The following is a 21,129-nucleotide window of genomic DNA, read 5'->3' as shown; positions in this document are numbered from 1 at the left end:
AAATGAAAGAAGACATTAGGCACAAAGAAGACGGACATCTTGAAATGCCTCTGCCTTTTAAACAGAGCAGGCCAGAGCTACCAAATAACAAGCCATGTGCTGTTCAACGCCTCATGTGCTTGGAAAGGAAGCTCAAGAGAGACCAGAAATATCGGACAGACTACATGAACTTCATGAAAGACATTATCAGTCGTGGCGAAGCAGAAAAGGTCCCAGAAGAAGAGCTTCATAAACAATCAGCTTGGTATATTCCCCATCATGGCGTATACCACCCTCAAAAGCCAGAGAAACTGCGAGTGGTCTTTGATTGCTCGGCAAGATTTCAAGACATGTCATTGAATGACCACCTTCTTACAGGGCCAGCGCTCACAAACACCTTGGTGGGAGTTCTTTGTAGATTTCGAAAGGGCCCAGTCGCTATTATGTGTGATGTGGAACGAATGTTTCATCAATTCCATGTAAAGCCTGAAGACCAAGACTACTTGAGGTTCTTATGGTGGGAGAATGGTGATCTTGAGTCTCCGCCATCAGTTTTTCGGATGAAAGTCCATTTGTTTGGAGCAGCTTCCTCACCTGGCTGTGCCAATTTTGGACTTAAACATCTAGCCACTGAAGGTCAGGATCGATTTAACCAAAGCACTGTCAAGTTCATCCGAAGAAATTTTTATGTTGATGATGGACTGGTGAGTGTAAGGTCTGATGCTGAGGCAATCGAGCTGATCAAGGAAGCGAGAGAGCTCTGCAGTGCAGGCAAGCTTAGACTACACAAGTTCATTTCCAACAGCAAGAAGGTATTGGAGTCAATACCGAAGGAAGAGTGTGCTGACAGTGTCAAAGAGCTGGACATAGATTTAGGGGAGCCACTCCTAGAAAGAGCACTGGGCGTGCAATGGTGTGTATCCTCTGATGACTTTCAGTTCAGAGTAACTGTCAAGAAACACCCAATGACGAGAAGGGGAGTGCTATCCACAGTAGCTTCCATCTACGATCCTTTGGGTTTCGTAGCACCATTCGTTTTACGTGGGAAGTTGATCTTGCAACAGTTGAGTCGAGAGAAAGCTAGTTGGGATGAACCACTTTCAGAGGAGTGCAGATCACAGTGGCAGTCATGGTAACAAGATCTCCATAACTTATGTCAAGTAAAGATTAAGAGGTGCTACATGCCAGCAAGCTTCATAGATGTCAAGCAGTACGAATTACATCACTTCTCAGATGCTAGCTTCACAGGTTATGGGGAGTGCACTTATCTAAGAGCAGTCAACTCTAATGGCAGCGTACACTGCTCACTTGTCATGGGGAAAGCGCGTGTTGCCCCCACTAAGGTCACAACAGTTCCAAGGCTTGAGCTGTCTGCAGCAGTGGTTGCTGCGAAGATGGGTGCCGTGTTAAAACATGAGCTCGAAATAGACAACCTTAAGGAATATTATTGGACTGATTCAAAGGTTGTTCTCGGGTACATTAATAATGATGCCAGACGCTTTCATGTTTTCGTGGCAAATAGGATCCAGAGAATCACGGCCACCACAGATGCCAACCAATGGTATCATGTGCAATCCGAAGACAATCCGGCGGACCATGCTTCGAGAGGGTTATCGGCAGATCAGCTTGTTGCTTCAAATTGGTTCACTGGCCCAGACTTTCTGTGGGAGAAGGAGCTACCCACAAAAGATGCCAAGGTGGGAGAGGTTAGTGACAATGATACAGAACTTCGAAGGGCTCAGGTGCTCAACACCAGTGCAAGGGCAAATAGAACATTGTTGGACCGCCTGACTAAGTTTTCTGACTGGAAAAGAGTTGTTAAGGCTATTGCTTGCCTTAAACGTCATGCTAAGCAAGTTAAGGGTCTTAGTCCCAAACTCAATGGAAGTACAAGTGTTGAGGAAAGACAACAAGCTGAACTTTTCATAATCAGATTGGTCCAAAGAGAAGTATTCAGCAGTGAGATGAAGAATTTACAGCAATGCAAGGACGTAAAATCCAAAGACAAAGCAAAAAGGCTATGCAAATTAAGTCCATTTTTGAATGAGCAGGGTGTGCTGAGAGTAGGCGGCCGCTTGACAAGAAGTGACCTTCATCCACATGTTAAACATCCTGCTATTCTGCCAAAAACAAGTCACGTGTCTTCTTTATTGATCAAGCATTATCATGAGAAGGTACAGCATCAAGGAAGAGGTATGACTGTAAATGAATTGCAATCTAATGGGATATGGGTCATTGGATGCAGCAGTGGAGTTGCCTCACATGTCTTTAAGTGCGTCACATGCAGAAAGTATAGAAGGAACACACAAGATCCAAAAATGGCAGATTTGCCAAAGGACAGAATGGAAATGACCCCTCCATTCACATATTGTGGCATAGATTGCTTTGGACCATTCTATGTGAGGGATGCAAGAAAGGAACTGAAGAAGTATGGTCTTCTCTTCACTTGTATGTGTTGCAGAGCTGTACATATCGAAATGCTTGATGACCTTAGTTCAGATGCTTTCATCAATGCATTGCGCGTATTCATTGCAATACGTGGGAATGTAAGGCAGTTGAGATGTGATCAAGGTACCAACTTTGTGGGTGCAAAAAGAGAGTTCATGGACTCAATGAAGAACTTGGATCATGAGCAGTTGAAGGAATATGGCTGTGAGTTTGTAATGAATCCCCCATCATCAAGCCATATGGGAGGAATTTGGGAGAGGCAAATAAGGACAATCAGAAGTGTTCTAACAGCAATCCTTGATCAGTCTGCTAAAAGACTTGACACCGCCTCACTTAGGACATTTTTGTATGAAGTGATGGCTATTATAAATAGCAGACCGCTGACAACAGAGCACCTGAATGATCCAACAAGTCTTGAACCGCTCACACCAAATCACATTCTTCTGATGAAGTCTAACATCATATTGCCACCTCCGGGTCAGTTCGTGAGTCAAGATTTATATCTGCATAAGAGATGGCGTCAGGTGCAGTTCTTGGCGAATGAGTTTTGGACAAGGTGGAGGAGGGAGTATCTTCTTAATCTCCAGCAAAGACAGATATGGCATGGGGATAAAAGAAACACCAAGGTCAATGACATTGTTATTCTCCAAGAGGACAGTGCTCCGCAAAATCGCTGGAGACTAGCAAGAGTCACAGAGGTGTACCCCAGCTCTGATGGAAGGGTCAGAAAGGTAAAGCTGTTGGTTAGTGACTCAATTTTGGACAAACAGGGAAAACGCACATTGTAATGGAATTTCTTTCACTTATGTATTAATCACATTATTTTATTGTGTAATGCCTTGGTGCCACTGATTTTAACATGTCTGACACCCATACTGTAAGACAAATGGTGGGGGTCTAGTTAGGAAGTTGGGGGAAGCAGACAACTCCACAGGAAGAGTCTTTTGTCTCTTCCAGGGAGTGGTGAATCTTAAGGTGTGAAACATCTGTGTACTGCCTTTTGTTCCTGGAGAAGGTATTTAAGTGAGAGCCACCCTACTCTCAGTGAGACTCTGCTGACCCTGCCCCGTGGTCATGCAGGCTCTCCACCAAGCTTGGTTTTCTGTTCTGTGTGTTTTGATTAAAGAATGTTAGCTACCGCTCACCACTCATCTGCAGGCTTTATTTAGTGGAAAACTTCCACAACAGAATGGCGCTGCGAGCAGGGTGGTCCGTGTGGTCGCTGAACAACGGTTCCGTGGATGGGCTGATCACCCCTGAGGTAAAAGGTACCTTTGTCCTACCGGCTGTTGAAGCAAAGGAAATGGAGGAGTCACGGAGCCGCGCGTTTCAGCAACCACCGAGACCATCGATTTTGAGGGGACTCCTGCAGATGGGTGAGTGATAGCTAACTTGTAACAAGTCACGAGAGTTTTGTGTCTGGCAAGAGGTGAGCGTGTTGCAGCCTTCGGGGAGCCCAAGAAGGTGTGTTACGACCTTCCAGGGCAAGAGCTCCGAGGGAGTCTTCGTGTAGAATCACGGAGAGTCTTCGTGTAGAATCACGGAGTGACATCCCTAGCGTCTTCTAAAAGATCCTAACTTCTTCAAAGGAGACTGGGGGTGGCGGTGTTCGTTCCTTGGTCCGTAGAAGGCAAGGAACCTCACGGGGGACGCCTCGTGTAGTAGGAAGAGAATCTAGATTCCAGGGGCAGTCAGCGGAGCCGGATTAGTGGCTCGAGAGGCGACTGCGGCAGACGTTCCACCAGGCGGCCAGAGACAAAACTCAATGTTTGACTGTATGGTAAGAACTGAGTAAATGTGTGGTGTGTAAGATTGCAGAGAATGGTTGTGTGGAAAAAGGTGATGTGTGTGTGTAAAAAAAACAAACAAAAAAAAAAAAACAGTGAAAAATGGGGTTCAAAATGTTGAAAATGGGGAACAAAAACAAGAAAAAAAAACAGAGGAGTGTAGAAATGTGCGTAAAAGTTGTTTCCAACTAGCGGGAGAGGGTGGTACTGCAGGCTACCAGCTCCCCTAGTGTGGACACACAAAAATTTCTTTTTAGCAGAATTGTTGATGAAAATAAGTAAAAAAAATAGGAAGAGGGTTTGGTGATTTTCAGTGCAGAACAACTACACAATCTCTGGGTTTTTAAGAAAGGGACTTCAGAACCAGAGAGGGAGACGTGTTTCTTTAAGCAGTGATAAGAATGATCAAAATGTCTCAGTGTGTCACTTGCAGGTGAAGAGCAGACCCTGATCAATTTTTCACGTGCAGCAGTCGGAAGAAATTATAGGTTAACATCATTAGAAACACTCAAGCCAAGTTTGGCTGAATTGTTTTACAGCTTAACTTCCATGTGTTTGTCACCCTGAGAACACAAGCTCCAAGAATCTCTCCCTGAAGACAAGAAATGCAGTTCCAGAACAACGAGATGGATATCAAGAGCTCACAGCAGGGTCCTGAGCAGTGAAGAAAAGGTCCAGCAGCAGCAGCAGCTGTGCAAGACAGCGGCAGCAAGAAGAAAAATGGCATCATCATGACTGGATGGATGGATGTGCATTTAGAACGAGCTGCAACTTCACTGTGTGTGAATGGACCTTTGAAAAGACTGTCTGAGTTGGACATTTGCCACTTTTGGAGCAAAATGGCAAGATGAGACAGTGGAACACAGGACAAAGCTGAAAGACAACTGACTCTCACTGGACTGCTGCAAGGGGGAGAGATGAGATGAGACCACAGTGGAAGGAGCAGGGGAGAACATGGCTGTTTTAGTGTGGGAAATGAAATTTGGGTTTAGGAAACTGGGAGAAAAAACGACTGCCTTGCGTGGAGAATTGAAAAGTGTCTGGAGCACTGCAAAGAGGAGAGGTACACAAAAATTACACAAACAGAAAAATGCATTAATCCTACTAACACAAACACACATGCAATGAAGCTCATGAAGACCAAATAGCATTTTAAGCATGCATTGCTGTTACCATCATCTTGTCCGGTTCACTTAGTAGGTTAAGAAGTGATACATAGACTAGTGAACTAGTATTATTTTGGGGAAGGATGATTGAATTATTGCAGGGGTGAACAGAATGCTGCAGGGGGGTCAGATGAGTGGGGGCTAATAGATTATTGAGTTTTTTGTTTCTGATGTGTGGGGGAGGTCTTATCATGACACACATCTGGGTACATGGGGGAAAACAAAACTCATTATCTAATAGAATATTGTTGTGTGAGGTGTGTGACTGGTGGATGAAAGTTTTGGGGATTTTGCATTTTCCTTTGGTACCACTTTGAAACTGCCAATTAGTTTTGTTTTGCTCTATAATTCTAAGAGAGTATGCTTAGGCAACTTCTAAAAAGAGGCCTTCATGTTTTTTGATTTTAACAGTGCACTGAGATTTTTTTGTTTAGAAATTTTCTCTTTTGAAGCAGGCCTGCAATATCGGGATCGAAAGCGCTACACAACATGTTGAACAATCGCAAGTGAGTTTCTCCAAAAAATTAAAATGGGCTCGGGAGAAAGCCACTTATTTGGGACAATCAGAAAACAAGTCCCTGTCAAAAAGGATTCAGCGAGGTAATCCAGTCTAAATTCTTTTTTCTTTTTTGAAATGACATCATTGCTGGCAGTAGAAACTTATTGCGTCACGAGGTTCTACTGTCAGCAAACAAAATAAGGGACTGACTGGACTGACAAAAGCTTGACTGACTTGACACCAGTATGCAAGATTGCACCTCCACCTTGACCTGACAAAAGGGTGGATGTATGTATGTTTCTTTTTACAGGAGCAGAAAGGTGACAGCAACAGGTTGCATGGGCTTTTGGGCCATGCTGGTTTAACCTTTCAACTGCCACTTTCTGTGTCTTTGAATTTACCAGCGGTGTGTTATTCATGACCTTGTATTGTTTACAGTGCAGAGGTCACTGTGAGAAAGTGTGCATACAGATGCGCTGCGCTAACATCTATTTTTCCACAGCAAAGGGTTAATCATATGATCTAATCACATGAGTTACAGCAGGACACACCACTGGCTAATGTTTTACCTTTTCTAAAACAGGGCCTGGAGTGAAACTACTCCAGGGGAGAAGCCCTGTGAATTTTTAAGAGACAACGTACAACTTCATTGTGCATGTCTAATTGTGCTAAGCTGACATAGGGCAAAAGAGGGTTTTCCGTGGAAGCTTTCATTTTGAAATTGCAGAGACCGTGACATGAGGGATATGGAAGGATTGACGCAGATACAGACCACGACCGGGAGAGAACACTTTCAACAGGACCAGTGAGAAGCAGGGACCATCTGCAGGACAACTGACAAACCACAGTGGGCTGCACCACTGGGCTTCCAAAGGATTGTCACGAGGAGATTTTGAACAGCAAAATCTTAAAATAAAATGAAAGAGTTTCGCCGTTGACGTTGAGGAAGACAACTAAGGTGTACGACGTGCTCTGCCTTAAATCTACAGCTGCGTTGGAACAGAAATCGAGGGATGGAGAGAGCGTGCCAAGCTCCAAAAGTGACAGCGCAGAGGAAGATCAGCGTTGGAATTATAACTCTGTAAATGGCACAGACACCAGGAGCCATGACCGGGGACTGGGAATGACCATCTAATGCTTTTTCACTTTGCCATGCAAAGTACTTTGACACTCTGGAGAAGACCTTTCCTCTGTATCATTGTTGTTGCCATTTGCATGTGAGAGCTTAGATTGTGGGGAGGATTAAAGATGAACAAAGGGTGGTGGGAGAACAGTGAAGTTAGGATACACAGTGTGAAACTCCTTTAAGTGTAAAATAATGTTGATGTAATATACAGAATGTTGGGAAAGAAATTCTGGTTTTAATGTGATTCTTGATTTGAGAATCAAAGGGTGGGATTGTAATGGAATTTCTTTCACTTATGTATTAATCACATTATTTTATTGTGTAATGCCTTGGTGCCACTGATTTTAACATGTCTGACACCCATACTGTAAGACAAATGGTGGGGGTCTAGTTAGGAAGTTGGGGGAAGCAGACAACTCCACAGGAAGAGTCTTTTGTCTCTTCCAGGGAGTGGTGAATCTTAAGGTGTGAAACATCTGTGTACTGCCTTTTGTTCCTGGAGAAGGTATTTAAGTGAGAGCCACCCTACTCTCAGTGAGACTCTGCTGACCCTGCCCCGTGGTCATGCAGGCTCTCCACCAAGCTTGGTTTTCTGTTCTGTGTGTTTTGATTAAAGAATGTTAGCTACCGCTCACCACTCATCTGCAGGCTTTATTTAGTGGAAAACTTCCACAACAACATCTAAGCCAGTTTATCTTGAAAGGCCAGTGCAAAAAATAGTTCTACTTGTTGAAGCAGAATAAGCATGTGTTAAACTGTTGTAAATGCTTATAACTTGAAGATTCGAATCTATAAGGAAATCTCAAGTTGAGATTTGGTGGGAGTTTAACTGCCATAAATGTAAATTATGTCAATTTGTTTAATTTATTGTGTTCATTTATGTTTATTTCCTTTATTTATTGTTGTTCCTTTTGAGGTAGGAACTAAGTTTCATTCTGTGTTGCGCATAGGTCCCTTTAAGTGACGTAAAGGGAAGTCAAAAGGGCATGTGCAAAGAAGCTAAGCTATAACTTAACTAAGTCATAAGAAGGAATAAATAAGCAGTTTTAAAGTAAAAGAAAGCTGTAAAGAAGAAGAAGAAGAAGGAATTGGGAATTACTTTCGTAAGTTTTTGTTCCTGAAGCGGACTCATTCCCTCACGGTTACATGCAGCCAGCGAGGTATGTTAACTGTGTTTGTTTATCGTGTATTTGTTAACTTGGGTTTAAATGTTTATTTGTAATATTTATGTTTGGTCATTCTGTACTTTTATGTAATGACAGTTTGACGGTGGATTTTATGGTGTTTCAGAGGAGAAGTGTGGCGGAGGAATAAATCCATCAGTGAATGAAGAACCGTGGTGTCGTCTATTAACTGGAGGGAGTGATACTACTACTTGTTGCTACAAATCTGTATAAATAATTTAATAATGCTCATATGAGACACTCGCTCTGGATGTTATCAGTCTATTCAATGGGCATTATTAGTGGAAATCAGCCCACAGATATGGGCCAGTAGGGACTTTCTACCTTCTAGGTTGTTCAGAAGGTAGTTATCATCCATTCAGAGGATGAGTAACAGGAGGATGGGAAGATTCCAGAATTCAGTCTCACTGGATTCTGGAGGATACGGCAGTGTTTACAGGTAAGAGCATTCAAATGGACAGCATTTATAGAGTGACTATAATAAGTCAGCGAGCGACAGCAATGTTAATGTGGTTTTGTTGGTAATACAGTGAGTGCTGATATAACAGCTTTGAGATATATTTGTGGATATTAACCAGCAAAGCCCCAAAGGGCTTCCTGAGCTTCCTGCTCAAAAATAACATGTCCAAAATGAATGGAGTATTTCTGTGCAATTACAAGCTTGGTGTAAACAGTATTGGTATCAAAATAAAGCTAACACTTGCAAGATGTCATCAAAGGTGTGAAAATTGCATCAGATGTTATGGCGTCAAAACTACTCAGGCTAGAACATAGAAAAAGTAAGTAGATTTTTTCCTCACCTAATTTTTTAAATTTTTTATTTTTTAGCAATGAATCCCATTAAATTATGCTTTAGTTCAATGTAAAACAGTGAAAATTGCAGCACTTTTACTTGATTTTCTTTAGGTATTAAACTGCAGAAATGATTTAATTTCATTAACATACCTAAAAATACTTGTTTTTTGAATATATTTGAAGAATTAACCACACATTCACAGGCAGACCCTTTCTACCGTGTGCATGGAGTGTTTAAATATCCTCTGGTGAACTCTGAGGTGCTGTAGCTTCGCCTGCTTTTGGCCCATTTGCTCGATTTCCCTTTTTAATCGTTTAAGCCAATAGAATCACAGTAACAATGCCGCATTCATGTCACTTCAACCAATCAGAAGTTGCAAGGCCAGACCCCATGTGGCCCCAAATTCATGTGTTTGTAACTGGGTCTAAAATGGCGGTTGTTGACAGAAGTTGAGCTGATGAGACTAGCTAGCCCTCCATTATCAGTAGCTATGCAGGCTATTGGCTACTGGTGAAAATGTGGAGGAATATGGTACAGTAAGCCAATTTCTGTCTTAGTGCATTTGCGCCGCTAGGTGTTTTTGTGGTCTTCTTTTGTGGCTAGTTCAGTGAATCTTGATCAGAGTGTGGTGAAATTTGGTGTTTTGGAATCGGTGTGGTCTTGAGCTATCGTACCATTGTTTACCCAGTTACATGAACTCTGGCAAATTCTAGGCTCAGTTGTTTGTGTTTATTGGACTTTTGAGCATTTATGGTACTGCTATTTTAATCATCGCTTCTTTTTGCTGTGTTTGGTGGTTGTAGAAATGGTTTGTATGAGCATCTACCTGAGATTCCAATGTTTCTGTGGATACTACACATGTTGATATTTGCATAAAAGGCTTGACGTCATGGAGAGTTATGGTTATGGTGCTAGCTTAAAGTTACTGTATAAAGGGTAGCTTATATTGTTATATTCTTATAACAACAAAGAATACAGCATTGCGGCATATTGAACACAGAAGAGTCTGGACCAGAAACGAAATTCTACATCATCACTTAACAACCTGATTGTTTGCCAGTGGTGCTAGTGTCAGTCATAATGCAAATTTGCTGTTTAAAAAGCATGGATATATTAGCTAATGTTAGGCCTAAGTTCCCTTAAAAAAAAAAGAAAAGAAAAAAGAAAGAAAAACTGAAAAAAATAAATAGAGGTGAATGCTTCTCAACCAATATTGACAGCCTAGGTAAACGGTGACTCGTTTAGCAGAGGCAGCAGCCTGAACAGAGAAACCCAGGCCTCGCTCTCCTCAGCCACCTCTTCCAGCTTATCCAAGGCAAAATTATGGCATTCCCAGGCCAGCTGAAAAATATAATCTTTCCAGTGTGTTCTGGCTCTGTTCTAGGGCATCCTTCACCTCAGCCAGAAGGTGCCTAGGTGGCATCCTTACCAGAATCCTGAAACAACTTTACTGCCTCCTTTCACTGTAGAGGATTAGCAGTTCTACTTTAAGCCCCACTCAAATGACTGAGCACTCCACCCTATGCCAGGGAGAAGCCACCCACCTGTCAGACAAAGCTCAGTTTTGCTGCTTGGATCCACAATCTCTTGTTTTGTTTTTGGTTCCTACCAAAAAGAATCAGACCACACAACCTATACTATTACTATACTATTAAATCTGATTCTTTTTCATTCTTTTCTGACAGAGAAAAACATGACTCAGGAGTGGTCAAAACATTTATAATTCTTTATTTAATCATCTTCCGGAAGTGAGAGACCTGCACAGCCCAAAGCCAGTTGCAAAATCTCTAGCATTAGAAACCAAAAATGTGTATCATATAGGTGTTAGTTTGGTCCTTTACACATCACACATAGTTTCCATGAAAACAATTTCTTCTGGCCTGAGTTGATGTGTGTGTGTGTGTGTGTGTGTGTGTGTGTGTGTGTGTGTGTGTGTGTGTGTGTGTGTGTGTTAATTAGTTCCGCTTTTTCTACCTGTACTGGTTTCCTGTATTTTATTAATATGCCTCTGCAGCTCTGCACTAAACTTCCTGTTTTTTAGTCAAGGGAGCTTGCAAAGAAAAGCGTCTGGACTTCTTTAAGTTGCTTGAAGACTTTTCACCTCCCATTCGAGAAGCTTCTTCAGTTCTAAGGTCAAATGGCCGAGAGTCCCAGATTTAAACCCAGTGGGAGTATCCCCCCAAAGAGGGACAAAAGGACCCCCTGATGATCCTCTAATCACCTGAGCCAAGGTGTGAAAGTGGGTGTGGGTCCCAATCAGCCAGAGTTTCGGGTGAGCTCATTGTGAAACCTGGCCCCACCCTATCATGTGATTTCTGGAGGTCAGATCGCTCAGGATGTGAGTGGGCGTTAAGGCGTCTGGGGAGGGAACTCAAAACTGGATTATAGATGGCAGACAGTTGGTGTCGTAAACCACCGCCTCTGTTCAAAGATGGTCGCTCACAGTGGACATAGATGGCCTCTTTCACTCCGCTTTCAAACCATCTGTCCTCTCTGTCCAAAATGTGAACATTGGCATCCTCGAAAGAGTGTCCTTTATCCTTTAGATGCAGATGAACAGCTGAGTCTTGTCCTGTGGAGGTGGCTCTTCTATGTTGTGCCATGTGTTTATGAAGTGGCTGTTTGGTCTCTCCGATGTAGAGGTCCGGGCATTCCTCGCTGCACTGTACAGCATACACCACGTTGTTAAGTCTGTGTTTTGGAGTTTTGTCTTTCGGGTGAACCAGTTTGTGTCTGAGTGTGTTGCTGGGTCTGAAGTACACTGGGATGTCGTGCTTCGAGAAAACTCTCCTGAGTTTCTCTGATACACCGGCTACATAGGGGATGACAATGTTGTTGCGTCTGTCTTTCTTATCCTCCCTCGCTGGTGTCTGATCTTCTTTTCTGTGCCTCTCTGCTGACTTTAGAAACACCCAATTAGGATAACCGCATGTTTTGAGTGCTTCCTTTACATGTGTGTGTTCCTTCTTTTTCCCTTCAGGCTTAGAGGGAACATGTTCTGCCTGGTGGTGTAGAGTCCTAATTAAGCAGTGGAGACTGTCAGAAAACGACTACAAGAAGACAGCTCCTTGGAAGACAGGACCAACTTCACACCCGATCAGATTTGCACACTGTTAGACCTCTGCATTACAACAACATACTTCAAATACAACGAAGGCTTCTACAGACAAAAACATGGCTGTGCCATGGGCTCCCCCGTGTCACCTATTGTAGCCAACCTTTACATGGAGGAAGTGGAAAGGAAGGCTCTTGGCTCTTTCAAAGGGAGAGTACCCAGCCACTGGTACAGATATGTAGACGACACCTGGGTCAAAATCAAGACACAAGAAGTGGAATCCTTCACTGCGCACATTAACGCTGTGGATAAAAACATCAAGTTCACCAGGGAAGACACAAAGGATAACTGTTTGCCTTTCCTGGACTGCACCGTGCACATTGAACAGAATGGCAACCTCAACATTGAAGTTTACCGGAAGCTCACACACACGGACCAGTACCTCCTCTTTGACTCCCATCACCCTCTGGAACACAAACTTGGAGTAATTAGGACCCTACACCACCGGGCAGAACATGTTCCCTCTAAGCCTGAGGGAAAAAAGAAGGAACACACACATGTAAAGGAAGCACTCAAAACATGCGGTTATCCTAATTGGGTGTTTCTAAAGTCAGCAAAGAGGCACGGAAAAGAAGATCAGACACCAGCGAGGGAGGATAAGAAAGACAGACGCAACAACGTTGTCATCCCCTATGTAGCCGGTGTATCAGAGAAACTCAGGAGAGTTTTCTCGAAATATGACATCCCAGTGTACTTCAGACCCAGCAACACACTCAGACACAAACTGGTTCACCCGAAAGACAAAACTCCAAAACACAGACTGAACAACGTGGTGTATGCTGTACAGTGCAGCGAGGAATGCCCAGACCTCTACATTGGAGAGACCAAACAGCCACTTCACAAGCGCATGGCACAACATAGAAGAGCCACCTCCACAGGACAAGACTCAGCTGTTCATCTGCATCTAAAGGTCAAAGGTCACTCTTTCAAGGATGCCAATGTTCACATTTTGGACAGAGAGGACAGATGGTTTGAAAGAGGAGTGAAAGAGGCCATCTATGTCCACTGTGAGCGACCATCTTTGAACAGAGGCGGTGGTTTACGACACCAACTGTCTGCCATCTATAATCCAGTTTTGAGTTCCCTCCCCAGATGCTTTAACGCCCACTCACATCCTGGGCCATCTGACCTCAGGAAATCACATGATAGGGTGGGGCCAGGTTTCACAATGAGCTCACCCGAAACCCTGGCTGATTGGGACCCACACCCGCTTTCACACCTTGGCTCATGTGATTAGAGGATCACCAGGGGGTCCTTTTGTCCCTGTTTGGGGGGAAACTCCCACTGGGTTTAAATCTGGGACTCCCCACCAATTGACCTTAGAACTGAAGAAGCTTCTCGGATGAGAGGTGAAACGTCTTCAAGCAACTCAAAGAAGTCCAGACGCTTTTCTTTGCAAACTCCTTTGACTACGATGACCTGGATGACTGAGAACCTTCACAGACATCTTCCTGTTTTTTAAACTTCCACTAACTTAAGCCTCTGTTGCTAAGGTGACAAGTCACCCTCTGACCTAGTTCTCTCTCACAGATGGCCTTGCTTTATACAAGCCTTTATTATTAAAATACATAAAACAATATAATCAGAAAATAAGCGCTAAGAACATATATTTATTCTTTAACAGTTACTACCAAAAAGAATCAGACCACAAAATCTTGTTCCCGACAGTCTGAGAGCCCTTCAGATGTTTGAGTCCACTTTAAATCAAATCTCTCGGTATGTGTCCCACCATGTAAAAATTAGTTTGACTACCTGGAAAAAAAAGCTAAGCAACTAAACTAAAACAAACACAAAAAGGCTCTTATAATGTTAATTATTGTAGGCTTTATGTCACCATATTGTTTATGGTGACATAAAGCAATAGATGCCAGTATTTTACTTTTAATTCAACATTTTTTTTTTTTTACTTTTTTTGTCAGTGCATGATAAACCTTTAAAAGCAACTATTCCAAACTGTTTCATTTTGTTTTGGTGTAACATACTAAACATTTACATTCACTAAACATCCAGTGTCTGACATGTCTGAAGAAAAGCAAATAAAATAAAAATAAAAAAATTGTAGCAGTGTAGAGTTAAGTCACGCCACCAATCCATTCAAATTTGGATTACGTCTACAAAGTTCTTCAAGGTCAACTTAATTACTTATTAGTCGAAAATAAAGGGCTGATAATGTAGAAACTATGATTGTTACCAGTGTGGTGTGTATTGTTAACAAATAGAAAGTACCATTTAATAACAGGCTAACCACGGTCCGGACTCACACGCTGTCCCAGTGATGGGCCTCTTCAGATGCAATTTGTTTTTCTCTAAGACGATGACCCAAAAGAGCAGTTTGTAAGAACTGACCTGTTCTGTTCCAATGATACAAATTTTGCATGTATGAGGAAAAAAAGCATCTGTGAATCTTGACCATGTTTAGCTCCACACAAAAGAGACAAGCAGCTTTGGTCACTCTGAGCTAGTGATGTGCCAATCATGAACGAATCATTCAATACTCCAGAATCACTTTACTGACTCGTGAACAGAGATGGGCAGTAACGCGTTACTTGTAACGCGTTACTGTAATCTGATTACTTTTTTCAAGTAACGAGTAATGTAAGGGATTACTATTGCAAAAACGGTAATTAGATTACCGTTACTTTCACGTAGGAACGCTGCGTTACTGCGTTACTAAAACCGTGATTTTTTGCGAGAACGTCTCATGACAGTGACGTAAGCGAGTGCGACGTTCGTGACAACAGCTGTGTGCAGATCATAATATATCGAGTGCGGGACAGAGTGTAGCATGCAGCGTTTAAAGCGTGGAAGTACTGACCTTATTTTGAGTTTGATTCCATAAAAGTGACAAAAACATTAGTGTCCGTTGTGCGTGGAAGAAAACTTCTTTTACAGCGAAAAACCCCTAAACGTCCAAGCAAGCACCGAGTGTACTACGACGTAATGTGAAATTCACAGAGAAACTCGCGGATTCTTCCACTGACCGCTGCAGCACACCTGCACCAGGGTAAACCTCCTCCGCCTACCCCAGTCCTGCTTTACAGGTGAAAATAGAGCAACAGGACCGCTAGTCTTTGATTTTATTTATTTTCTGCTGTGTTTTACTTGCATCTATTTGAAAGAGTGAGTGTAAACACAAAAAATATTTTATTTTATGTGCTGGAATGTGCAGAAAATAGGTTTAAATGTTAAACAAATTTCTTCCAGTCAGAGAATGTTGCATATAATTTAATTTTTGCTTGATTCATAAAGTTAAAAGATTAAAACTAATAAAACAAGTTTTAAAAAGAGACTTTTCCATTTGATTACATTTTGTATGATGGATTATGCAGAAAAAGTAGAATTGGGCTGAAAAATCTATCGCTTTATCACCTATTCAGGTTGTAAATCGTGTTTTTAAAAAGTAACTAAGTAACTAAGTAACTAAGTAATTGATTACTTTTGAAAATAAGTAATCAGTAAAGTAACGGGATTACTTTTGGGGGGAAGTAATCAGTAATTAGTAACTGATTACTTTTTTCAAGTAACTTGACCAACACTGCTCGTGAATCATGATTCACAAGCCCAACTGACTCACTGACTCATCCCTGTTGCTGTTAGAAAACTAATTTCATTTGTGGAAATATATCTAGATTATAATTAAAATTGTGGAGAAAAATACAACATCCAGTATCTTAACAAAAACATTTCTGCTCTGAACTGGAAGAAAAAACCCTGAGTAGAAGGTCACATCAAGACAATAGCTCCTCATTTCACAGTAGTGTCGCTCAGCTAACATGCTAACAGCAGATTTGAGCTACTCACCCCCTCCCTTCCTGCGCTGAATTGTAGCGCAAACGAATCACTCAGGACTCACTCAGGACCAGGGGCGGAGCGGGTCTTTTGGAGTGTAATTTTGTCATAGTTAGATGCCTGGCTGACAACTGTATAAAACAAGAACTACACACAATATTCGAAGCACACTGTGGGAATTTACGACTGTGCGTAAATCCCCCCTAATATTGGTATGATCCGAGCTCAGACACTGAGCGAGAGGGCGGGGGGAGCTGCTGCCTCGAGTGCGCTGTTGGAGAAGTGGAGCCAGGCAGACAGAGGAGAACTGAAGTTTGGCCAGGTACCAAAGAAAATCATCCATACTGTACAAATAATGTAAATATGACGGTGAAAATGGTGAAATGAGAAGCCGAACAACAACAACGCTGTTTCTTTAGAGTCTTAACTTACATGTGTGTTTATTTCATATTTTCAGTTGTTTCCCTCCACAGCTAAATAAATCGGTTTCAGTAATGTACTGATATACAAGAATGGACATAAGGAGCTTCTTTCAAAGAAAAAACTCAGTATTTTATATATTATGCTTTGTATGTTGTTCAGTATATTTCTATGCAAAACAAGAGGAATTTCAATACACAGCAGTTTATTCACAGTTTAAACCAGATATTTACATACACTTTATGGAAAACACAAGAACATTTTTCTACTGTACAACATCAATTTAGAGTAAACTTGTTTTGTTTTGGATAAATAAATATTGAAATATATTTTGAATTAGTTAAATGTCAGAATAAAAAGCGGGAGCTGTCTATTTTTTATCACTTTCATCAAATGTAGGAGTACATATACACTAAGTTTATTGTTAATTAATAAGAAAACTCCAGACGATTCCATTCTGAGCTGAAGAAGCTTCTGATTGGTTAGTAGAGTCCATGTGAGTAAATTGGTGGCACACCTGTGGATGCATATAAGGCAAAACACAGAGCCTGTTTCTGTGACATGGGAAAATCAAGAGATATCAACCAAAACACCAGGAAAAGAATCGTGGAGCTCCATAAGTGTGGCTCAGTTCTGAATACAATTTGGTGCCATTTACAATTAAGAAATACAGATAGTTTCTCTCTTTACTCTTAAAGTTAACAAATATGTTTTTTATATTTATCAACCTAAAAAAATAAACTTTTAGTCTGATTTGATGTTACAATTAAAAAAGTGTTCGTGTTTTTATCTGAAGAATGTTTAAATATCTGGTTTCAACTGTATATTTGATGATTGTCAGCACAAAGAGGGAGAGAGAGGAACAGAGATGGAACAAGAGCAGGTGAGACACACATGTTAGTCAAATGGTTGTTTACCAAAAGTATCACCGTATCATAGGTACTCATGTATCTCGTACCTAGTGTTTCTTTTTAGGTTTGTTATTTTTCAAATTCTATATTTATTAAGTTATGCAGGCTTGTTTGCACAACAAGGCTAAATAATTATATAAACTTTTCAGAATCTAAACAGTGTACTTTGGTAGAATTAAAAAATAAGTGTAGTGCAGGTCTATGATGATTTTTAGTGCTACTATCATCATAGTTCTGATTCTGGTTCTGTCTTGGTTAAATCCTAAGTAGTCCTGATTTTGAACAGTTGTAGTCCTGTTTTAATTCTGGATCAGTTCTGGGTCTGGTTGAATTGGGGTTTAGTCCCTGTGTCTTGATACAGGCCCGACGTTGTTCTGCCTTGCTGCTTAATTAAAAACTAGTTTAAGGTGTCCTGCATATGTGATATATATTTTCCCTATATGAAGTCATTCTTTTTTGAACAAAACTCAAAACAGAGCCTATTACTCTTTCACCTCGCCAGTGTCCGGCAGCCTCGCCTCTGTCAGTGCGCCCCATGGCAGTTGTGGCTACAATGTAGCTTGCCATTGCCAGTGTGTGAATGGGTGAATGACTGAATGTAGTGTAAAGCGCTTTGGGGTCCTTAGGGACTGAGTAAAGTGCTACACAAATGCAGGCCATTTACCAAGTAGAACCCCCATTTTTAGTGTTTTTATATACCTACTTACTCTGTCTCATCTATCCAGAGAGCTGCTAAATATTAAAGCACAGCAAACACCCAAAGACCACATAAAAACCCTGTAAAATATAACATGTATGCATCTGAAAGATACAAAAGTAGACAAACATGATAACATGAATGGGAGAAAAAGTACAAAACTAAGAGCACAACAGTAACTATGCAAAAAGAACTTCACACATCAACTGCTCTGCTTAGTAGAGTTAGCTTCCTCTGCTTCTCCAAAATGACAGTTAAGGTAAAAAAGTGTCAGATAAAAGTACATCCAGCATGCATTGCAACTGGACTCACTTGAAAGCTATGATCCAAATTTTAATTAGGTACGGTTTAGGACTCTTATGGTGCCGTTTATGGCTGCCATTGTTATGGAAATCAAAGAGTCTATCTAAGCAGTAAACAAACATAAATAGTGCAATGTTTTGTGTTTTTCATCCTCCTTAAGTTATATTTTGGTTCTTCAAGGTTGCTGTCAGAATGAAATAGAAGTATAGATCTTAATACAATGCTTCCACAAAAACCTGTGCAGTGACTCCCACAGAAGGACAGTGTCGAAAATGATGAATCTAAGCCTGTCACGAAAACTTCAGATGATTACAAAATTAATGAGTCTAAAATTATTTCTACCAAACTACAACTGCAGCTGAACAAATGAGCTGTTGGTGGAACTTTACACTCTGAAATATTGAAAGATTTAAAGGATGAGACAGCTCAGCACAGCATGTTATTAACTTCACACATGAAGTGGTTCAGTCCAGTCAGACTTCAGTTTTGCAGCCACCGTCCACATCCTGCTTCTTCGACTGGTCGTCACGGTAACTCTGGACTTTCCTCCAGCGAATCCTGACGTCTGTCAGTCCTTCTGACAGCATGAGGCCTGACAGCTGGACAAAATGTGCAGATGATGAAAAACATGAAGCATAGTTTGAACTTGTGTCAAGTTTGTGTTGGTGACTGAACTGCTGACCTGCTGTGAAACCTGCTGCTGGATCTCTGTGCTGTGCATGTCTGCCTCTGACTGAAGCTTCATTTTCACCACTGTTTGCTTTGTCACTGCTAAAAATGAACCACATATAAAAACACAAACATTAGTGTTTTACATGATGACAGGATCTTACAGTGTTTGTATTCTGGACCTCACCTGTGAAACAGAAAAAATAGACTCTGCTGCTACACATGCCATCAGACCATTTTCCTGAGAGTAAATGAAATGATACACAGTATTCAACTGAAATGTAGTTATTAGGCTCAGACGGCGCCCAGTTAGTGAATGTGGAGGTTGTGTTGTCAGACCAGGAGGCCCAGGGATCCCTGTAGAGGCCAATCCACACATACTGAACCCCTGATCCATTCAAAGTGAGCGTGATGTTGGATTTCTCCTCTTTGCTTCTTATACTGGTCAGGTCTGTGTGGTATGTCCTGCAGTACGACTGAGCCGCTGACCAGGAGCGACTCTCCATCACTAAGATGTAACTTGTATTTTGGGCTGTGAAAGATTAAAAGAAACAAAGAAATATGAAACCCGTGCAAGCTTATACAATTGTAGGCATAACTAGGGCAACAAGTCATTTTTCCTACCATTGTAACACAGGAAAGGGTAAGAAGCTCCACAGGGTCTATCATTCATCTCTGTTTGTCCCTGAAGAGCCACACAGTATTCATTTCCATTTGCTCTGTCTGGTTGGCCGTTAGCCCAGATCAGAAATTCATGTGTACTGCCAACATAAAAAAGTTTTCCCTCCATGGACCACTTCCAGCTGTAACGATCACTATAGAGTCCTGTCCAAGCCCAAGTACTGATCCTCGGTGACATTGAGAAAAGCAGTTGGTTGATGTCGCTGTTGTAGATGGTGACCAAGTCAGTGAAGTGTTCTCTGCAGTAACTCTGAGCTTCAGTCCAGTTCATCAGCTGGTTCACAAAGTGGTATTCTCTGGAGTGGGGAGGAAGAGTGGAAAGTCCTCCTAAGAAAAAGTATCACTAATTATTGTTGAAACTGGGCTCTTGGGCTGAAAAAGACAAACTTACAGAAACAACAATTACAAATATTTACTATATGATGCAAGTATGAGGTGGGACATATGGTATTAATACATCAGATAAAGACGTATTTATTTATATGTTATTTACTTTTATTCTTTCTTACACAGATTTCTGTACTTTTTATTTCACCTCACTGTGCGCCTTTGAACATCAAATTTATTTAGGCTAAACAGAGACAACAATAACACCAAAAAGACAGTCCTACTGGTTAATCCATTAGCGGGACTTATAAAATAAAAAGAGCAAAAAGAAGCAAAAACATATAATTATGTTTAAATATATGTAACATATGTTGAAGGTAAGATCGTTTTGAGGAAATGTGAAAGTGTTCTTTATGGCCTCAAACTCTTCCCACACCGGGATCAGCTGCCTCCAAAGACCCAAAGGCTAACTAAGCTTGATATTATCACTCCGTTTTCAGCTTAATGGCTCCCTCGCTGCTTTGAGTGCATCCTGATCAGTTGACCAGTTCAGCCTCCCTCTTCACCCGGATATTCAGATTCAAATTGTGGTTTGCACAGAAGTGCCGTAACACTACATCACTCAGGTTTAGATCAGGTCAGCCATTCATTCCAATCATGCCCCGGATTACCCACACAACCACTGAAGTCTCCCACTAAAAGAGTGGGAGTACCTACTCTTGAGGGTTTTTCACCCACAGTCCCCAGGTGAAAAACCCTCAAGCTTGTCACACAGGGAGGATTCTCTGGTTGGCTTTAGTGGGATCTAATAACCAGCTCGCAAAATAAAACTAAAATAAAAGCAAACCAACAAATTAGGGCTGTCAACATTAACGCAGTCACCACGATTAACGTGATTAAAATTTTTTAACGTAATTAATCTATTTGGAGCTCAGAGTGAATCAAAATCGCTGAAATGTCGCTGCCAACACATTTCGGGTAGCTTGTCCAAAGTTTGTCCATTCTGTTTGGTTAATTTGAATCGCGTTGACGGCACTAACGCGTTAACGTTGTCAGCCCTACAATCAACACAAAAACTGAAGGCATTATGATACAGACTTATAATTTGCACCCATGTGTTTTCTACCAACCGAGGAACTGAACACACAAGTGGAACCTGATAAACCATGAAGTAAAACTAAACTAGGCATGAGCAAATTTATCTAGATAACTGGAGAAAAAACTACAATACA

At 41.5% G+C, this 21,129-nt stretch overlaps 2 protein-coding genes across 4 annotated transcripts in view; one reads left to right on the top strand and one right to left on the bottom strand.

Moving 5' to 3' along the window:
• LOC116320990 (nuclear factor 7, brain-like) overlaps positions 1-21,129 on the bottom strand; it is a 1,074,516-nt gene that overhangs the window by 7,097 nt on the left and 1,046,290 nt on the right. The gene's annotated exons all lie outside the window — the stretch shown is intronic.
• Positions 1,143-8,348, top strand: LOC120438385. 2 transcript variants are annotated; one of them, XR_005611857.1, is made up of 3 exons: positions 1,143-3,208; positions 7,685-8,165; positions 8,268-8,348. XR_005611857.1 is itself a non-coding variant. In XM_039608781.1 (2 exons), exons 1-2 carry the CDS (start codon positions 1,161-1,163, stop codon positions 7,746-7,748), a joined length of 2,112 nt encoding a protein of 703 aa, XP_039464715.1. In that variant the 5' UTR covers positions 1,143-1,160; the 3' UTR covers positions 7,749-8,348. The 2 variants fall into 2 exon arrangements, 1 of the variants encoding a protein (XP_039464715.1); XM_039608781.1 differs by having other exon boundaries at positions 7,685-8,348.

This window comes from Oreochromis aureus, linkage group 3, assembly GCF_013358895.1.
Source record: "Oreochromis aureus strain Israel breed Guangdong linkage group 3, ZZ_aureus, whole genome shotgun sequence".
Classification (NCBI taxonomy): domain Eukaryota; kingdom Metazoa; phylum Chordata; class Actinopteri; order Cichliformes; family Cichlidae; genus Oreochromis; species Oreochromis aureus.
Note: the sequence above shows the minus strand (reverse complement) of the source record. Positions and strands in the feature narration are given on the sequence as shown.

Bases quoted from the DNA above. Each gene is read 5' to 3' on its own strand.
- LOC120438385 (XM_039608781.1), top strand. From the start codon at position 1,161: ATGCCAGCAAGCTTCATAGATGTCAAGCAGTACGAATTACATCACTTC. The intron at 3,209-7,684 runs ATTGTAATGGAA...TTCCACAACAAC, and splicing joins GACAAACAGGGAAAACGCAC to ATCTAAGCCAGTTTATCTTG.